The following is a 21,360-nucleotide window of genomic DNA, read 5'->3' as shown; positions in this document are numbered from 1 at the left end:
TCGACGGAACGAATGCTTCGACGAGGAGTGCAGAGCGATTTTGGAGAACACATCGCGTTAATGCTGCAGGATGGAACGCGGAACGATACAAACAGATTCGCCTCTGCTTGGAAGCAGCGCAGTGCGTGGTCAAGAAACAATGAAAGAACTTCCCAGCCGTCTACAAAGTGCTGTCCCAGTTCATTTTCCGTATCCTGTCATCTAAGTGATTACAGAGTTGCATTCTGTGACTATCAATGATAGGTAAATCGCCGATTAGGATAGGCTGACTGCGATCCAAGTCAGCGTGTGCTCTGCTGAGTCATCGCCATTTTCCTTTTTTCATCACAACTGAACTGACTAGGTATAATGACATGTAGATATCACTGATAGGACACCTTCAAAATTCGACTAAAAATCCCTGTAAACACCTACCGTGATAATGGTTCAACGCATGTGCTAATGTGTTTTGCACCACGGGATATCATAGCCGAATGTTTCAAGATCATTGGCGTTGCCTACCGGAGCAAATACAGATGTACTAAATTACGTACTATCGGAGAGTTCCTGACTTCTTCAACAACTTTGCTGGTGACACTAGTTTTCTGCCTCATTTCTCCACAGTAAAAGTTACTGATCTACCAATAGATTACAGCTGTTGATGCCAAGGACCAAACTTTAATACTGTTACGAGTGTAGATCTGAAGTTCTGCTTTTCCGCTTGAACAGTTCCAACAGGGGGTCATAGATAGTGGATCGGATAGGTGATGTTAGAGTTTATAGTTTATGTTAATCACTAAGCTCCAGGATAGTTCCGACGACCTTGAATGTATGTAAAAATATCTATTAGTTTTGAGGCACATCCAGCAATCATAGTTGAAATGACTGCTATTACGAGCATAGATCCAAGGTTCTAAGCTCCAAGTTAGTTTGGATAACCTGGATTATCCTAATAATGCCTAATAATGAGTGGCTTTCTAGTTTCCAAGAGATGCACGGGTTACAGCAGATCGAAAACAGAGCTATCTTTTATCGTATGAGTTATTTTATACGGTCATTTTTTATTTGGGATTACAAATGTTCCCTTCTGCAACTGTTTTCTTTTTTTTTTTCAATGAAATCAATCCTTCTAGCAAAATTTTAAGTTCTTTTATTTTCTGTTCTACAGAAAATGTTGTTCAAAATTCTTCCCCCGGTTTTCATGATTATAGTATGAGTGTCCATTCATATCGTCCTTGACTTATCATTACTTGAAGAGTTGAAACACATTCCTCATCAGGATTATCCTCGATTTGCCAATTTGTTATTTAAACGAAAATTAATTGGGATTGAAAATGATAAAATTTATTACACAGATGGTTCCATGATTGACGGTGTTGCAGGGTTTGGAGTGTTTAATTTGCATTTGGTCCATTTTTTTAAATTGGAATCCCCATGTTCCAATTTCACAGCTGAATTAATTGCTCTATATTTTACATGTAATTTGATTAAAAATTGTACACCTAGCATATACATGGTGTGTTTTGACAGCTTGAGTTGTCTTTTGGCTCTAAATTCAATAAACTTTCATTTCAAAACTAATCATATAATTTTGTCAATCAGAGGGATACTAGGCTCAGTGTACCAGTTATGGCTATAGTACCTCAAATTGGCTATAGTTGATTCTCAACCTTTAACAAAGAAAAACAATATGAAATATTGTGTGAATACAAGGTCACACTCAATAAAGATGATTGCAATCATTCAAACTTCACAATTTGCTAAAATTGGTATAGAAATAAATCATTTTCCTTATAATTTCGGCTTCCTTGCACCCTATTTCGCCATAGTGTACCAGTTATGGCTAATCCCATAAGGAATGCATGCAAATAGTGCGAAGTGGAACCGAAATAAGAAAATGTGTCCATAACTGGTACAGGGTTCCTATCATTGGCACACGCCGTAATAAATACTAAAAGTAGTTTTGGCTCAGTTTGTTTATTTTTCCTGTAAAGTATGGAAACTAAACAATCATTTGACATATTGGAAACATTCGTCGGTCTTCTTCTTATTTTTGTAGAAATAGTTTTCCTTAGGTAGTGCGATAACTGGTACACGCACCCTACATAATTTAAATTCTCGAGGTTATTTTATAAAATTTGTTTGGGTTCCAGCTCATTGTAGTATTTTTGGCAATGAACAAGCTGATTATTTGGCAAAATTAGGTGTTTTTCGTGGAATAATTTATAATCGTGATATTTTTTCCTATGAATATTTCTCCAAACTGAAGAAATATTCATTGAACAATTGGCAAATTTCTTGGAATGAAAGTGAACAAGGACGATATTGTTATTCCATTTGTCCAAGAATTAAGAATCATCCTTGGTTTAAAAATTTGGATGTTGGACGTAATTTTGTTTGTTCTATTTCAAGATTAATGTCTAATCATTATATTTGTAATGATTATTTGTATCGTATGAATATCATAGATTCTAATCTTTGTGCATGTGATAAATCATATGAAGAAATAGATCATATTGTTTTTGAATGTCCTCGTTATAAATTACCTAGACAAAAACTTATGGATAGAATGGTTTGCTTGAGCAATGATATTCCTGTGTCTGTTCGAGATATTTTGGCCATTAAATTTCTGCCCATCTTAAAAATAGTAGGTATGTCAATATTTAAATTAAATTTCTTGTCAAATTTGATGCTCGCTGTTTTGTTTTTCCTTTTTATTTTTAGAAACAACTTCCCTAGGATACGATTCCGATGATTCCGATCAAGTATTTGACCCCTGATTTCCATACGTGTGGTGGCCCATTGGATGTCGTCGGCTCTGGCATGGAACAATTCCGGATGAGCCTTTAATATTAAGTTTTCTTTATTTTGTAATTACTGTTTTATTTTTTAAAAGAAAAAGAGGTTTTATGCCTTTTTGAGAACGGTTTCGTAATGTAAGGAAATCACTCAAAGGGGATTTTCCCTCTTTCAAAATTAGAAGTTAAAAAATAAACATAATAATAATAATAACTGTTATCTTTCAATATGTTTTCATTTATTTTTTTAATGTTTAATTCTGCCTACTTAGAAATCTGCAATCTATTTGGGAGTCCCAACACCAACAATCATGACACATAGGGTATCGGGATGCTTCGTTGGCATAGTCCCTTCGTTCAGCCTATCTCAGCGTTAACCAAAAACTCAAACAAACACGCATAACTGGATATTGGAAAAGCTATGCAGCAAACAACTGTAACATTTCGTTTCAATTTTAGCACTTTGGAGCAATAAAATTAAATGAAAATGTCCCTTTGTTTAGCTTTTGTAGACGCCATGATTCTTCGGCTTAGTGGGTAGTCTATACACATATGATCATGTGTGAATGATTGGCATGATTCTGGAACATTTCGAACTGACTTTTCAATAAATGAACATTTGATGCGACGGTCAAAGACGCTATTCTGAACTTGTATATTTGTTTTTAACGAATAATAAATATTTTACAAATTGGATGTGGGCCGAATATTGAGGACATTTTTTTCAATATGTACCCAAATCTTGGCCCATCAGTAAAGCGACGTCAACAACACCGATAAAATGACGTCAACAACATTGCTTGCGTAAGAACCAGAAAGAACGAACAGGAAGAAAGATTTTGTGTACGGTGACTGTAAAAATATAACACAATAATAGGGTTGCATTGTTTTCGTTAACAAACTAAGAAAGAACTTTAGTTTAAGTAATTTATTTACAGTTTTTTGAAAATTTTGCTCCGAAAATGTAATTTACAAGTAAGATTGGTGAACAAACAGAGATAATACTTCAGCAGAAATATTAAAAAAATGAGATAATAAGTGGTTCTAGTGCATGGAAAGCAATAGGCCAACGTTGTATCCACTAATAGGCCAATTTTTGTACCATAGACCAACGTTGCATACCATCGCATCGAATCTTTTCAACTTAATTAAGTAAATTCTTGAATATTTACGTTAGTTTACTTCCAATTGGTGAAACATGCATTGCCTAGAGTGTGTAAAAGGGACATCATATTATTTCTAGTGCTATTAATTCATGAGTTATGGTCAAATTTGCCAAGGCGGCATGCAAAATAGGCCAAGGAATGGTACATATACCCTATGTGATAACGAACGTAACGTAATTAAGATAAAGTCTGGCATACTTTACATTGCACATTTGATAAGAATCAATCGCTTGGCGTGCAATAATGAAAGGAGTGGCTTAACCTGGTTGTAGAAGTTGCATTAGCAGCAGTAAATGAAGTGAGTAATATGAGGTGAGCTGATGTCATCCTGTGTTAGGTATGCTACAATTCAAGGAAGCGGCTCTGGTTAACACCCTCATTATTGTTTACGGACGTATCCACTTTCGAACGTTTTTGATTCGATCAAATAGGCTGACACAAATTTCGATTTTCTCTAATGTCACCCCCCCTCGGAGTTTTTTTTGTCGGAATTCGACATTTTAAGGGGGACACAAATAAATTATTTAGGAAATTTAAAAAAATTAAAGTGAAATTAGCGCCGTCGAGAAAATTTCTTAACAAATCCGATGAGTTTGACGATTTTGCCTAATTGTTTGGGTAATTTTTCATGAAATACGTTTATTATTTACCACCCCCCCCCCCCTTTACGAGTCAACGAGCAAAGTGACAAAAGAAGAAAATGAGATTTGTTTCGGCCAAGTAGGCCATTTGATTTTGCTGGTGTAAACGGGAATGCGAATGATTTACGTTCGAAAGTGGATTCGATCGAAAACAAGATTGAGGGTGTACATCTGCTGAAAGTATGGGAACAAAATGGCGTATAATACACACTTTCTACTTTTTGTGATTATACATGCTAACCTCCAAAAACTAAAATACGTAAGATGCACCGCAGAATGATCCTTTCTTACTCAGTTATTGCGAACACAGCTGAATATTCTAAGATGGCTGCCAAAAATTTTTCAATCGTACATTGAAGCCAACTTTTCCGCTACTCACCGCATCAAAACAAAAGCGCCACCGTATATTGACTGTAACGGCCACTATTGAATGCACAGATAGCGCCACCGTAGTTTTGTGTGTTTGCAATAACTCCACTGCTGCCACAATTAGCCTCTGCATGCTGTGAGATTTTGACTTTTACTGCGAGCACTGTGTTCAAAATTCCTGTGAGAGTGAGCAGGACGGCACCAAAACAGAGCTCGCAGTAAAAGTCAAAGAACAAAAGAATTTTGCCAGCATATACAAGCTAATGTTAATGTCCTTATACGGTGGCGCCTTTGTTTACATGCGATGAACGCTAGAAAAGTTGGCTTCATTGATCTGAAAATCTTATTATTGCGGAGATTCCACCTGTTTAGACTCCTGCGCGAAAATTAGTTGCGTGGATTTTTCTTGCGTGGGCCCACAGATATAAAACCAGACCGCGTCCTGGTGAATATTTTACGCTGTGTTATTAGGTACACATTTGGTGATAGTTTTGCATTGTAAACAAACATTTATAACGCACCTACGCTGAAAATAAGCCTAATCATTTATTTGCGTCGGAATCTATAAATCTTCACAACGGGCAATATAAACGGAATTCAAATAATTCTCGCTCAATGAAAAACGACTGATGCAGGCGTTTACATCACTGCTACTACACAGACAAACAGACGTAACACTTCGAACATTTTTTGATTCAAATCATAGTCGCCCAATACTAAAAGGACTATGTTTGGCTGACCACCAACTAGATGGTGGTAGTGAGCAAACGTCAAACTCGAACAAAAACGATGCGAGCGCTACGGTTGGTCAGTTGGCCAAGTATCAAACTTTGAAAAAGACCGTTAAATCGGTCTACGATGGGAATTATCAGAGTGTTACGTCTGTTGGTCTGTGGTTACTATATTGCACCAACCTAATTACAAAATAGCGAATATTTCACATTAGAAAATTGGATTCAAATTTGTCTACCGCTGTTTCTGGTGTTTCAGAGGCGTTCCACAACTGTTCTAGGGGGTCTCACGAGGCTTCATAGGCGTTTCAGGCGGTTTCAGCAGCGTTCCAATGTATAATGTTCCAAAACATATCAGGGGGTTTCATAGATGTTCTTTGGGATTTCAAGGGGTTTCAAAACGTTCCAGAGGATTTCAGGGGGTTCCAGGAGCGTTTCTGTGGCTTTCATTGGGTATCAGGGATGTTTATGGGGTTGCAGGTGGTCCCATGGGGTTTTGAAGGTGTTCTTGGGGGTTACAGGTGCGTCCCATGGTTGCTACAGGGTGTTCCAAGGACGATCTAGGGGTGTTCCACGGGGTTTCAGGAGCGTACCATAGGGGTCTGAAGTGGTTTCAGGGGCTTTACAGAGCTGTTCTAGAAGGTTTAGAGAGTTTCAGGAGCGTTTCAAAAATGTTCTAAAAATCCCAATAGGATTGAGAGGCGTTCTAAAGATGTTCCCGACGGTTTCAAGGGCGTTACAGGAGATATATCCCTGATATCACCTGAAACTTTGAGATGCATTGAAACGTCTTGAAACCCCTCTGAAAATCCCCTGAAACTCCCCAAACCTCCCAAGTAACAGAACTAGTTGAATAACAGTTTCTTAAGGCTAAAGTTGGCTTAAGAGTTGTTTGTTCCACTCTTGTACAACAAAAATGTTTGTTGGGCTCCCCTTAATCCCCCGGAATCCTCCTCAAAGCCCCTGAAAATCTTGATATGACTTGACATTACACTGAAACATTCCTGAAACCCCTCACAGAAGCCCCTAGGAACCTTCGTGAACCTTTACGAAACCCTTATGAACCTCCAATGAAACTTGGAAATGAAAATGAAAATGTTTACATGCGATGGTTAATGCAATGTACTCATGGATCTCGTAGTTAAGTACATTAAAGCACAAAAATTTTTGATGATAGACAGCGTACTAATAATTCTGCAGTCAATTTAGAAAATACATCTTAGTTATGTACTACTACTTTCTTGGCCGAGCTTAGTACAGTCCCAGACCGCTATTATGTATAAGAATTGCCTCCTTCCCGTCCGTTACCATAGCACAGAGATTTAGAGCTAATCCCAGACATATAGTAAGACAAGATGGACGCAATCTTCTTTGCGACAGCTGAGGGATTGGAAAGCATCATTCGTTGGACACCTATGAAAGGAATGTCGTCTCAGGCCTAGGTATCACAAGATTTTGGTGTTGTTAGTGGAAGTGTTAGTCCAATGGATACGTTTGGTCAAAGTTTAGGCATCAAAACGATATACATGAACAAATTCATCAAACTATACGAATTACAGTGCATCAGCAGTATCACCAAAAATTACACACGCGTAAATGAAGACGAGCTCCGACACTCCGATAGGAATAAGACAAACTCTCATAAAAATTGCGAATTATCCTACTCATCTTCAGGTAATAGAAATATGTTGAACGTCGAAGATCAATCTACAAGCACTTGTCGAGGTAAAATTTGCGGAAGGCATAGCAAAACCAGCCGTTTCTCTATTTGGGCGGCCATGTTTAAATCAACGCGGAGCAAAGAAAACGCTTGACAGTTTAGAAAATGCAGCCGCTCGCGCGCATAGCCTGCTACGATACGATCGATTCAGTTACTGAACTTTGCTTATAAAGTAAATTAAATAAAAAAAAATAACGAAAGAATGTCAAAACTCCGTTGAGGTCAAATTTCCGCATTGATGACCTATGAAGAAACCACTGTGCAATAGGACTGTTCCGAAAGGAATCTAAATCACAATGTGCAAGTAATGGGCACCAAAACAAAACTTTCTTCAACCAGCATTAGAACCCTGTTCTAGCCTACTAGAAATGTATTCCATTACAACTTTCTAGCCGAAGCCAGTCCGGTCATTCGATACACATGCAAAAAGCAAAGTTCTGCACATGCAGAGGATTAATGATGAAAGCCCAGAGACAGAACCGGCCGGGCCGGCCCAAGCCCAAAAGTTGTGGGAAGACATATAAAACATCTTCCTCTCCTCCGTACTTCTCCGGCGGCCGCCCTTCAACCATCACTAGGCCACGTGATGCACTATACTGTGCAACAACAAAGTTCCCTCACTCAGCTTATTATGGTGAGTGGCCCCAAACCAACGAAAATAAAAATCCTACTCCAAAAACAAAATACATCCGAGTGGGCAGACGTCCTCCACGAGTTGCTGCACCACTTTGTCTCCGTTCATTCATCGACCGACCGTCGTCCGTTCGTCCTTCCTTCCGTCTTCTGACTACGTGTCCGAGTCAGTGTCAGTGAGTTCGACTCGTCAGTCGGTCGGTTTACCATATACGGGAAATGACGATAAGCCACGCACCACGTTCGTCCTCTGTTCCGTCCGGCGTCCGTCCGCGTTGTCGGGGACCACCCCACACAAATGCGCTCCATAAATTATGGAGCGCGAACCACATATCTATAGGAGAGTCTCGGCACTTGGAAGCCGGCATCCGAAACAGTGGTTTCTTGATTTTTTGCCAATAAGCTGCAGTTGTCAACCAGGGTCCACGAAGAAATATTTCGACAATGATTTTTTTTTTCTTTTGGACCCAACTGACTTGATAGAATTCTCTTCGTCGATTTTTTTTCGCTAATGCGAGGTATGCACTTCAACCGGAATCGCTCAAGTAATTTTCGTTCAGTGCATTATTTTTCCGTGACCGGAATGCTCAAGATATTAACCACAGCAAGCCCCATTTGATTTGACGTTTCGTTTCAGCTCCGTACTAGGATCCGGAATAAAGCGACGCTTTATTATTTCTTGAGCGATTCTTTGCCTGAATTTTCCACGCATCGAGATAGGCCAAGAAATTTCTTGCGATCTGCGTACTACAGTCATGACCCGCTGGTTGGGGGCTTAATAGTTGGGTGACTTTTTAGTTGGGGCCCCGTTAGTTGAGCTGTCAGCCAACTAAAAAGTACCTGGATGTCATAATTCAATGTCAAACTGAAAATGACAACCAATCTGTAATTCCGAGGGGCGAGCTAATGAGTTTTTGGTTTCTTAAACTTTACTGATAATCGAAAAGAATTTATATTTCATATTTCTTAAAAAAAGAAAGAATATGTACAATTACTTCGAAACAAATGCAAAACATCGGACATCTTTATTTTGTCGATCGTTGAAAGCGTTTTGTGCTTGCTTTTGGTCCGGGTGGTTTCATAAACATCTATATTTTCACTTCACCGACTAAAAATGGGTGAAAATAATTATTTCTCGCATTGGCCGTACATGTATCTTGCAAAACGTATAAGTTTTGCTCTGAATGTGAAACAAATTGAAAAATTTTCCTTTTTGATTTCAACCTAAACATGATTTAAAAAAACAATGAGCACGCCCCTTGTGCTGCTGTCACTTCACCCAACTAGCGAATCGAATTCGTTGGTTGGGTGGAGGTTGTGGCTCAACGAGCGGGTTCCGACTGTACCCCAAAAAATCTTTGGAAAACTCAATACACTTTTAGTTATAACGCATGCATTGAAAATGTGTTTTTTGAAGTGCCCTATCAAAATACGTAAGCAAAATATAATCAATTGATTATTATTGTTTCCAACGGTGTCTATGGTCCACTGCACGAATTTATTCTGGCCTGCTTCCTCTCACAGAAATGTTGACGTTTGAGCGGTGCCGACACCTCTTAAACGTCAAATTTCGTGTGAGAGTAAGCAAGCAAGAATAAATTCGTGCAGTAATCCATGCACCTAGATGTTTATGATAGAACCACAGACAAACAGACGTATCACTTGGAACAAAATGCGATAAAAATCATCGTCACGAAAACGTAATCGCCCAATGCTAATTAAGCTGTGGTTCGCAAACTCACTGAGTAGATGGCGGTAGTGAGCAAACGTCAAACAGGAGCGAAAACGATGCGAGCGCCATGATCGAGCGATTTTCGAACTACAGAATATTTGAATAATCCGTTAAAAAAGGAAACGATGGGTATTGAGTAGAGTGAGACGTCTGTTTGTCTGTGGCAGAACAATTGGTGCAGGCCTTTGAGGAGTTTATTAAAGTTAAAGAGGATTTTAGTCACACTAGTCAAAACAAATGTTCTCATATTTTTCGATATATTTTACCGTTTTGATTTTTTTTTCCATGGAAATTACTACATATTCAGTAGCGGGCAATCTTATTTCTACGATGCCTTGTAAATTTACACATAGGATTCATTGAGAACACATGAGAAATAAGGATCACGTTATATTCGAAATGTCAAAACCAGAAAATTCGTTTAAAATTTAGAGAAATTTTATCTCCACGAAGCATCGAGGTACGCCACAATATACTTTATCACCTTGATAGAAAATCATAGGAAAAAATAATTATCTTGTCAACATTGTTTCACAATTATTACCATAATTCCACAATAAATACCTATATCGCTATTGAATTTGGAGTGTTGATACTAAACACATTTTATATTAGATTCTCGAGTGTAAAATAACTCCATGCAAAATTGGCGATAAAAGCCTATTTTTAACGCATACGTTAACAAAAAGAGATGATCTACGGAAAGACTGGTAAAAACATGGTATAGAAAAGACAAACGTTGTCCTACGTCAAAACATACCAATTTTGAAAATGAGCTCAATTCGGTAAATTTAATAAATAACAAAACAAACCTCGCGTTTAGTATCATTCTTCATTACACGATTTGACAAGTCTCAGGTCACATTGACATTGACAAGCATCAGATCTCTTTGACATTACAGATAGCTAGCAGAAATAATACAGCGACCATTCGCTAGTTGCAACGCTTTTCAGTTTCACGTCCGCTAATTCAAACAAGTATCAAATTTGTGCTGTCACTCATGTTGTCAGGGAAATTCGATGCAATTACAGGCCAAACATTTCAATAGGTCCTATCTGTATTTGAGAGGCTCTCTTTATTCACTTTCTCTTTCAATTATTGCGATGTAATGGTAGACTTTTCAATAACTTTTGCAGTACAAATCAAAAGACGATTGTTTTGACCATCGTTCTATGCAAGGAGTCAATCATAATTCAAATAAACAGCTGAGATATTAACAAAAGAGAGGGAAACCAAAGAGAGCCTCTCTTGTGCAGATAGGACCTTTAGATTTGTTCGGTCTGATTTAGTGTCAAATTGACGTCGCAATTAGCGAATGGCATACGCTCGTTGCAATGTAAACATGTGGCAACGAACGAACGGTCGCTGTAGGAAATATGCTGTAGTTGGACTTCGATCAGGGATGGAAAATGTCATAAGAATTCTATTTTGGTCTTTGCTAATTTATCTATCCCTAGTAAGAAATGTTTATCTACGACAGCATTTGTTTTGTATAACTAATCACCATTAGGGGGATTCACTAAACAGCGTAAACTGATTAAACTGATTAAACTTCGCGATCACCAAGGCAATCTTTGATTATTTTATTCGCAAAATCGTGAAACATTTCAAATAAGCAGAAAATCATGGCTTACGCAGCAATTTAATCTATTTCGTGAGTACCCCTATTATGAATTGGTGATGTAAACGGACGGAAATTTACACTGGAACTGGTGGAAATAAAAGAATGTCATGACATCATTTTTCGTGAAATTCCGTGACATTTTCCATCCTTGACTCCGATGCACTAGACTTGCCTTTCACGTAGTTTAAGACATACCCGACTAGAAAAATCTATCAAGTTTATAACACATTGTGTTATGATGTTATAAAAATTTTGTATACTTATTATAAACTAGCTACAGGATGATGTTAAAATATCTAAAATTGTAACAAGTCACCAGTACACCGGTCTAATCAAAATAATAACCTATTTTGTTCTGATCTGATCAATATATAACAAAATATGATATAAGTTTTACCTTCAAGAAAACTATGTAGTTCCTAGCATATTTTGATACAATAGTACAAAATGATTTTATGAATGTCAAGTAATTGAAACATTTATAACATAATATGATATAATAGAGATAAATTTTTAAACCCCTAAGATATAAAAACTTGATTATATAACAATGAGTTATAAATATCAGGGTTTGTTATAATAATGTCATATTTTTGTTAGAATCTTCTAGTCGGGTAGGTTCACATTTTTCAATTATTGGTGAAGACGTGTTGATAAGTTATCGACTCATTATTGACGAAAAAAATCATCAAGAATTGATATTAAATGCACAGACAAACAGACGTAACACTCTTCAAAACGGCTTGGCAAATGCATTTAATGATCAATTCAAATTTCATTTGATTTGCGCGATCGTTCGACCAGATGCGCTAGTGTTCGATCGCTTTGACGTTTGCCAGTGTACACCACAGACAAACAGACGTCTCACTCTACTCAATACCCATCGTTTCCTTTTTACCCTTCTTACACCCATAAGAAGGGTATAAATACCGCTTGGAAAACCGACTTTCGATCCGAGGCCCGCAGGGCCGAGTCACATATACCAATCAACTCAACTCGACGAATTGAGCAAATGTCTGTATGTGCGTGTGTGTGTATGTGTGTGTGTGTATGTGTGTGTGTATGTATGTTACAAAAAAATGTCACTCACGGTTCTCAGCCGTCTGTTGACCGATTTGAGTTCTCTTGGAAGCAAATGAAAGCTACTACATCCTAGTAGAACGCTATTGAATTTTATTTTGATTGGACGTTCGGTTACCGAGATATCTTTCAAAGAGTGCTAGGGAGTAGTACAACTTAATTATTTTAGATATTTTTGACAAAGTGTATCACCATAAATTTCTCAGCCGTCTATCAACCGATTTGGGTTCTTAAGGCCCCAAACGAAAGCTACTACATCCTAGTAGAACGCTATTGATTTTTTTTTTGATTGGACGTTCGGTTACCGCGATATCTTTCAAAGAGTGCTAGGGAGTAGTACAACTTAATTATTTTAGATATTTTTGACAAAGTGTATCACCATAAATTTCTCAGCCGTCTACCAACCGATTCGGGTTCTTAAGGCCCGAAACGAAAGCTACTGCACCCTAGAAGAACGCTTTTGAATTTCATTCCGATTGGACATTTTGTAACCGAGATATCTTTCGGGGAGTACTTTGGAGTAATACAACTTAACTTTTTAAGAGGTCTTTGACAAAATGCTTCATAATAAATGAATCAGCCGTGTGTCAATCGATTTGAGTTCTCTCAGCATCAAATGAAAGCTACAGCATCCAAGTAGTATGCTATTAAATTTCATGCCGTTTGGACATTTTGTTTCCGAGATATCTTTCCACGAGTACTAAGGAGTAATGAAATTTACGCTTTTGAGAGATTTTTGATAAAATGTATCATAATACATTTCTCAGCCGTCTGTCAACAGATTTTTTATGATCATATTTGGTTACACAAGTTAGTTATACATGAAAATGCAATTGCATCAAATACATAAAAGCTACTATCTCTTTGTAATATTTGAGCTTAATAAACAGTAGCAAAAATATCACGGAATGTATGTAGGAGAAGCCTTTTTTACCCTTCTTACACCCATAAGAAGGGTATAAATATCGCTCGAAAAACCGACTTTCGATCCGAGGCCCGGAGGGCCGAGTCTCATATACCAATGAACTCAGCTCGACGAACTGAGCAAATGTCTGTATGTGTGTGTGTGTGTGTGAGGGCCCATATAGCCGAGGCGGTAAACGCACGGGTATTCAGCATGACCATGCTGAGGGTGACGGGTTCGATTCCCGGTCGGTCCAGGATCTTTTCGTAAAGGAAAATTTCCTTGACTTCCTTGGGCATAGAGTATCTTCGTGCCTGCCACACGATATACACATGCAAAATGGTCATTGGCAGAGGAAGCTCTCAGTTAAAAACTGTGGAAGTGCTCATTGAACACTAAGCTGAGAAGCAGGCTTTGTCCCAGTGAGGATGTTACGCCAAGAAGAAGAAGAAGAAGTGTGTGTGTGTATGTGTGTATGTTGTGGTAACTAACACAAGTTTGGGGGTTTGAGAATTAGAGTGTAATTGGTCAATAAAGAGTTAAGAACAGCTATCTGATGGGAGTTATTGTTAAAGCATTACTATGGAAGAAATACCAGGATATCACATTGGCGATCCTGCCAAATCGGATGTTCGGTTCAGCGACGTTTCGCTTGGGAGGATTTTATCAGGTGAGTTGGATTTACATATTGAATAATATTGAAAAACAAAAAGCTGCAGCATGGTAAAAAAAAAAGTTCACTAAGAAGAAGACATCCGCAATGATGACTTCCGGTTGCCAGATAGACGGATTGTGCTTGAACTAAGTTGGCAAAAAAAAAAACAATAATGCTTGCGCTGAGTTAAGCTCAAAGCCAAGTAAAAAAAAAAAAAAAAACTTGCGCTGAGTTAAGCTCAAAGCCAGGTTAAAAAAAAAATTGCGCTGAGTTGAGCTCAAAGCCAATATGACAAAAACAAATTCCTTGCACTGGGTTTAGCCCTAAGTCGAGTGAGAGTGAAAATGTGTTGAGTGGGATGCAAAGTCAAAAAAAAAACACGATCTTGCGCTGAGTTTAGCTCAAAGCCAAGTTAAAACAAGCAAATAAAAAAAAAAGATAAATCTTGCGCTGAGTAAAGCTCAAAGCCAAGTATATAAAAAAAGCGAAATTATGAAACTGAGCAAGACTTGCGCTGAGTATAGCTCAAAGCCAAGTAAACCATTTCTAGAAACAATCAACGAACGTACTAGCTAATTGAAAACAGAAAAATAAATAAATAAAGCTAATTGTTAAGCAATAAGTTGAGTAGAGCTCCAACATAAAAAAATAATAATAAATAAAATAATAATAACGATAATAATAATTGATTATTTTGCATGCATACCGGCAACACTGGTTATGTTGACAATGCAGATAAGGGACAAGTGAAAATGAAACCAGCGCCAATGCGTGAACGAAAACAAAAAGAGAAAAGGAAGGTAGATTTATGTCGCTAAATAGAAACAACAGAGTGAAAGACACAGCGATATTTTGCATTGAGTTTCGGTTGGCAGTCGGTAATGCCACATCATTTTCAAGTGGAAAAAAAATAACGGCACAAGTGTTCACATAGGCAGCGAAGAAGTTGTGATTTTTTTTTGCTGGATTTTTGCGGTGGGATAATTTTTTCTTGAGTTTTTCAAGGTAATGTGATTTATCTACATGTCTGGTAGTTTAACCATCATCTATAAAAGCCAGCTTTTCATTTGCAGAAATGAGTGGTCCGTGGCAGGTGACCGAAATTTCGTCAAGCGATGACTCTGGTGACGAGACTAGCGTCATTCCGTCGAAGAGACCGAAATATGATGCCAGGGTGGAAAATGCAGCGGAGTCATCATCGGAGAAGAAGGAAAAAACGAAGACCGAATGGCTATCCGGCTCATGGCCACTGAAGCCGTTCGACGGATCGCTCCCTACAAACAAAAGAAAGGCGGAATGGGTGAGATACCGTGATCAGTTCGAGCGCATTGTCTCGTGTAAGGCGCCTGTAAGTGGAGCCACGAAATTGACTGGATTGAAAATTTTCGCTGGCGATTACTTGCTAAGCATAATCGAGATGCAGGAAAAGACGGTTACGGATGCGTCGGCCTGTATTTATGCAGCTACGATTTCGGCTCTTGATAAGTTCTTCAGTCAAACATGCGATGCAGCTAAAGAGCGCATGAAGTTCAGAGATATGCGTATGAAAGCCGTGGAAACGTTTTCAGATTTTTTTGTACGATTGGAGAACCAAGCTCGATTCTGCGATTTCAGCCGTGAGCAAAGAGAGGAGGAATTTGTACAGGCGCTCCTTCGACGATCTGTCCCTAGTATTTCCGGAAAGCTGTACGAGATGTCGGACTTCCTTGGAAATGATTTGGAGCGTATTATCAATCACGGAAAACACCTGGATTACATAAGGGCAGAAGCGGAAGAAGCGAGGACATCATTCGACGAGGGACCGCAAAGCAATGTGCCGGAGCGTGATTCATATGCCGCTGACGTCAAAACCGTCAATGCAATTCAGAAATGGAAACAGGTCTCGCGGAAGGATGAGTATGACCGTCGTAAGCACGTCGACCGGCGAAGCGATACAGGTGATTCCGATAGGCGTAAACGTACTTGGGATTCCAGGCAATTAAACCGGAGTTGCCAGAAGTGTGGCAAAGTCCATGGCCCGAGAGAATGCAAAGCTTTTCGTGCGAAGTGTTATAACTGCGGCAAATTGAATCATTTCGCGGAGTTTTGTTTTTCCTCGAGGCAGGGAACAACAAATGCGCGACGTCATCGAAACTCGGGCACCAGTGACGATTTTAAAACCGAAGCTGGAATTATTAATCAGGTAGACACCGTTTGAGTTTTTTTTTGGTAATAAATCACGAACATGTTTGTCTATAATATCACTAAAAAAAATGAAAACATGTAGAGATGGGTTCGCTCGTTGGTGACTTGCTACCCAAATGAAACTCGCATGGGAGGTATGTACAGCAGAGTCTGTTGGGCAGATAGGTTAAAATGATTGTACTTGTAATAAATTGAATTGGATTGCGTTACAAGATAACAATAATAAAGCTCCTTGTTACCACAAAAACTGGCATTTGCAGTTTTTCCAATACGCAATTGAGGTTATTTCATGTTTTTAATGATTGGAAAAATCCAGCTAATGCTCATTTATTTCATGTTATTTCTTTAGCAGAAGTACGCACTGTAAATTTAAGTGCATATGCATTGAGTTTCAAAATAGTCTAATTAGAAAACAAACTTTTGTTTGTGTTTTTGATATCCTACACATGCTTACGATGGAATTCAACATAACATTGAATAAGAAGTTTACATGGTAAGGCAACATGGGTAATCAAATATACCAGCAGTTTGTTGGCCTAACCAGCGAATGTGACTAGCGAATCGGGCACAGTCTTAAACCAACTAGCGAATTCCAGCTGTAAGAAGATTCACAAAAGGTTCATTTCAACTTTTGTTTCCATACTCGTCGTTTTCAGCTGATCACAGGGGAGACAAAGACTATGTCAGGACTAGATGATCAAAGATTTGTCTACTGTACCATTGGGACCCAGCGCATCAAGTTCTTAGTGGACTCAGGTGCCACTGTTAATACAGTTACATGCGATGACTGGAACCTAATCAGACAGAATTGCCGAACAGTGATACAGGACATCGTGGTGCATCCAGAAGAGATTCTCAAAAGTTATGCGAATCACAATCCCTTGGAAGTGGAATGTTCATTTTGTGCGTATGTTGGTGTTTTGAATAGTGTTCAACCGACGCACAAGGCAAAATTTTTTGTCGTGAAGGGTACGCAGTTATCGCTTCTAGGATATGAATCGGCGGTATCCCTAAACCTTATACGCATAGGACACGACTTGAGCAAACAAAGGTAGGATCTTTATTTATTTAGCGCATGTAGTTTAAACCAGAATAGAAAAAGACATTTTTTTTCCTCTGTGTGATAGGATGATAAATTCGATCGACCTACATGATACTGCTTCAGGCGCTCCAACAGAGTTTCCAAAAATCCCTGGAGCGGGTGTGCGATTCAGGATTGATGAATCCGTTACGCCCAAACAGATCATACGATACAGTATCCCAAAAGCTTTTGAGACAGCAACGAATTTACGGATGAGATCGATGGAAATGAACGGGATCATAGAAAGGGCTGATAAAGAACATGATGTTATTTCATATGTTTCCCCACTGGTGCTTGTTCCAAAGGGAAATAATGATTTCCGAATTGTGGTGGACTATCGAGAAGTTAATAAGGCGATCATACGTGAACCTTATCCGATGCCGTCTCTTGAAAAGATCTGGGCAGATATTCCATGTGGGAAAGGTACGTTGTTCTTCACTAAGCTTGATCTAAAAGATGCGTATTTCCATGTAGAGCTTCAGGAAGACGTGCGTCATTATACCACATTCATGACCGCAAATGGCCTGATGCGGTTCAAGCGGCTACCGTTCGGGCTTTCCTGTGCCCCAGAGTTATTCCAGCGCGTAATGGAGCGGCTGTTGATCGGCTGCAAGAATATCATCGTCTATCTTGATGATATATTAATCTTTGCGCTAACTATGGAGGAACTGGAAATACTCGTTGCAAAAGTCAAAGAGATTTTGAAGAGCAACAATCTGACCATCAATGAAAACAAGTCTGTGTATAATCAAACATCCGTGGAATTTTTGGGTTTTGATATCGATGGATCTGGAATACTGCCGATGAACAACAAAATATCAGACATCAAGGGTTTCAAGCGCCCTAAAGACACCTCTGAACTGCGTAGCTTCTTGGGAATGCTAACATTCATAAGCCCGTTCATTTTGAATTTTTCCCACAAAACCAAACCGTTACGCGATCTGTTGAAGTCCAAGTGTAGATTCGAATGGAGTGAAGCACACCAGACGGCTTTTGAGGATCTGAAAAGTGCAGCTGAGACCGACCTGATCAAGAGGGGTTATTTCGATGAAAAGGACAAGACGATACTCTACACCGACGCGTCTCCATGGGGCCTTGGAGCCGTCCTCGTCCAAGAGAATAATTCCGGGGAACACCGAATAATCGCGTGCGCATCTAAGAGTTTGACCAGTGCCGAATGTCGATATCCTCAACTGCATCGGGAAGCGTTGGCCATCGTATGGGCGATGGAACGATTCGTTTACTATCTTCTGGGTCGCCAGTTTGTCCTACGTTCTGACAGTGAGGCCCTGATGTTCATGATGAAGGGTAAGAACCGGAAAGATGTCGGAAAAAGGATAATGTCTAGAGCGGAAGGTTGGTTACTGCGGACTGATCATTTCTGGTTCGATTTTGAGCATGTGGCAGGTATTAGTAATATAGCTGACGCCGCTTCAAGAATTGCAGTTCGTCGAGATGATCCACATTTTGGAAAGGAGAAGGAATCACATGAATTGTGCTGCGTTATTGCAAATCCAGATACCCTAAGTAGTCAACTTTTGGCTTTGACTAACAAGCAGGTTGGTGATGAAACGACCAAGAACAAAGAGCTGCAAGCTGTGGTATCATGCATAGGCAAAAGTGAGCGATGGCCGGTGGAGATTTCGAAGTATCAGGCGTTCCAGAGCAACTTGTACACTCAAGGAGATATTGTAATGAAAGACGAAAAAATGGTTCTTCCAGCGAAACTTCGAGAAAGAGCGCTGCGTTTAGCTCACCGAAGTCACCCCGGAATGTCCACAATGAAAAACATTTTGCGTCAAGGCTTATGGTGGCCTGGCATGGATCGGGAGATTGAAAATTTCGTTAAAAGCTGCCCAGAGTGCCAAATGGTTACTGTATATAATCGACCACCTCCGATAACAATGACTGAGCTTCCTAACAACGTTTGGGACTACGTTTCAATGGATTTTTCAACTGCATCCGATTTGCATAACTGGAAGGCATTGATCCTCACGGACAACTATTCGCGGTTCCTGGTAGCTATTCCGATGGATAAAACTGATACGGACGCTGTCAAACGAGCATTGAAGAAAGTTTTCAACACATATTACATCCCCAAAACTATGAAGGCTGACAACGGTCCTCCGTTCAATAGTGTGGAGCTGAGAACATGGCTCAAGGAAGCATGGGGGATCAAGTTGATAAATAGTACACCTTTGAATCCAACTGAAAATGGGTTGGTTGAGCGAAGCATGCAAGGCATAAATAAAATCACTGTGATTGCTAAGCTCGGCAGACTCAATTGGAAAGATGCGTTGGCTGACTATGTAGCTGCTTACAACTCATGGCCTCATAATGTGACGAAGGTCCCGCCAGCGGAACTGATGTTCGGTAGAACCGTCAGAAGTTTGTTGCCGAATCTGCGTACGGATTACAAGATTACAGACGATGGGGAATTACGCGATCGGGATCAAACAGCCAAGTTCATCCGAAATACAAGGGAAGACACGCGCCGCCATGCTCTTGAGCCACAAATTCGAGTCGGCGATAATGTATTAGTATTACAAACAAAAAGAGACAAAGCGGACACGCCTTACAAGAACACGATACACAAAGTCGTACAAGTAACAGGAGGTCGAGCTACAATAATGGATATGACTACGAAAAAGTCATATGATCGTAGCGTAAAGTTCTTGAAAAAGTTCGTTGAGCCTACAGCAGATGGTACTCATCAAGACACGTTTTCACCAGAGGAGGAGGAATCAAGTATGCAGGCGGGAGAAGATCCGGCTGTTCAGCCATCATCTGCAGGAGAACAATCCATACTGGACGATGTTGGTGCTAATGGCAGGCCTCACACATCAGCGTACAATGACCAACTGCAAAGGCGGCGCAATTGTCGAACAATACGGAAACCTAAACGGTACATCGATGTGCCGTGATGTGTGTGATGTTTGAATAAGATAGTAAATAAGTTTGTCATTCGTTTTTCTCATTCTTATTTGTTGCAAGGGGAGAATGTGGTAACTAACACAAGTTTGGGGGTTTGAGAATTAGAGTGTAATTGGTCAATAAAGAGTTAAGAACAGCTATCTGATGGGAGTTATTGTTAAAGCATTAATATGGAAGAAATACCAGGATATCACATATGTGTGTATGTGTGTATGTGTGTGTGTGTGTATGTGCGTTACAAAAAAAAGTCACGCACGTTTCTCAGCCGTCTGTCAACCGATTTGAGTTCTCTTGGAAGCAAATGAAAGCTACTACATCCTAGTAGAACGCTATTGAATTTTTTTTCGATTGGACGTTAGGTTACCAAGATATCTCTCGAAGAGTACTTATGAGTCATACTTCTAAACTTTTCAAGATTTTTGACCAAGTGTATCATAATAAATATTTCAACCGTTTGTCAATCGATTTGGGTTCTCTTGGCACCAAATGAAAGCTACAGCATCCTAGTAGATCGCTAGAATTTATACAACTAAACCTTTTGAGATTTTTGACCAAAAGTATCATAATAAATATCTTAGACGTCTGTCAACCGATTTCGGTTATCTTGACACCAAATGAAAGCTACAACATTCTAGTAGAACCCTATACAATTTCATTAGGATTGGACATTTGGTTACCGAGATATCTTTCAAAGACTACTTGGGAGTAATACAGGTTAACTTTTTTAGAGATTTTTGACCAAGGGTACCATAATAAATATCTCAGCCGTTTGTCAACCGATTTGGGTTCTCTAAGCACCAAATGAAAGCTACAATATCCTTGTATAAGGCCCTAAAATTTTATTTCGATTCGACATTTGATTACTTAGATATCTTACGAAGAGTATTTCAATAAATTCTTTTTTTTATTATTATATTCACTTGTTATCTTGCATTTGTTTTTGACCAGTCTATGGGAAATTATTTTTCAATAAATAATGCTGACCTCATACAAAGTGTATACTAGCAGGTTATTGTTTTCAACAAAATTGTGAATAACAAATACACAGGAGTTTTATGAAAACTAACAATATGGTAAATGAAAGCTTTGAATTTATATATTGTGGGAAAAATGCAACAACCAGACAGC

General features: G+C 39.1%; 2 protein-coding genes across 2 annotated transcripts in view; one reads left to right on the top strand and one right to left on the bottom strand.

Moving 5' to 3' along the window:
- Window positions 1–21,360, bottom strand: part of LOC109401911 (coactosin-like protein) — a 111,231-nt gene that overhangs the window by 87,984 nt on the left and 1,887 nt on the right. The gene's annotated exons all lie outside the window — the stretch shown is intronic.
- Window positions 15,831–20,222, top strand: LOC134287643 (uncharacterized protein K02A2.6-like). Its single transcript, XM_062850200.1, has 2 exons — window positions 15,831–16,215; window positions 16,874–20,222. The coding sequence occupies exon 2, from the start codon at window positions 17,346–17,348 to the stop codon at window positions 20,220–20,222; it is 2,877 nt and encodes a 958-aa protein (XP_062706184.1). The 5' UTR covers window positions 15,831–16,215; window positions 16,874–17,345.

Source organism: Aedes albopictus, chromosome 1, assembly GCF_035046485.1.
Source record: "Aedes albopictus strain Foshan chromosome 1, AalbF5, whole genome shotgun sequence".
Lineage (NCBI taxonomy): Eukaryota > Metazoa > Arthropoda > Insecta > Diptera > Culicidae > Aedes > Aedes albopictus.
The sequence above is the reverse complement of the archived record's forward strand: the minus strand, read 5'-3'. Positions and strand labels throughout refer to the sequence as shown.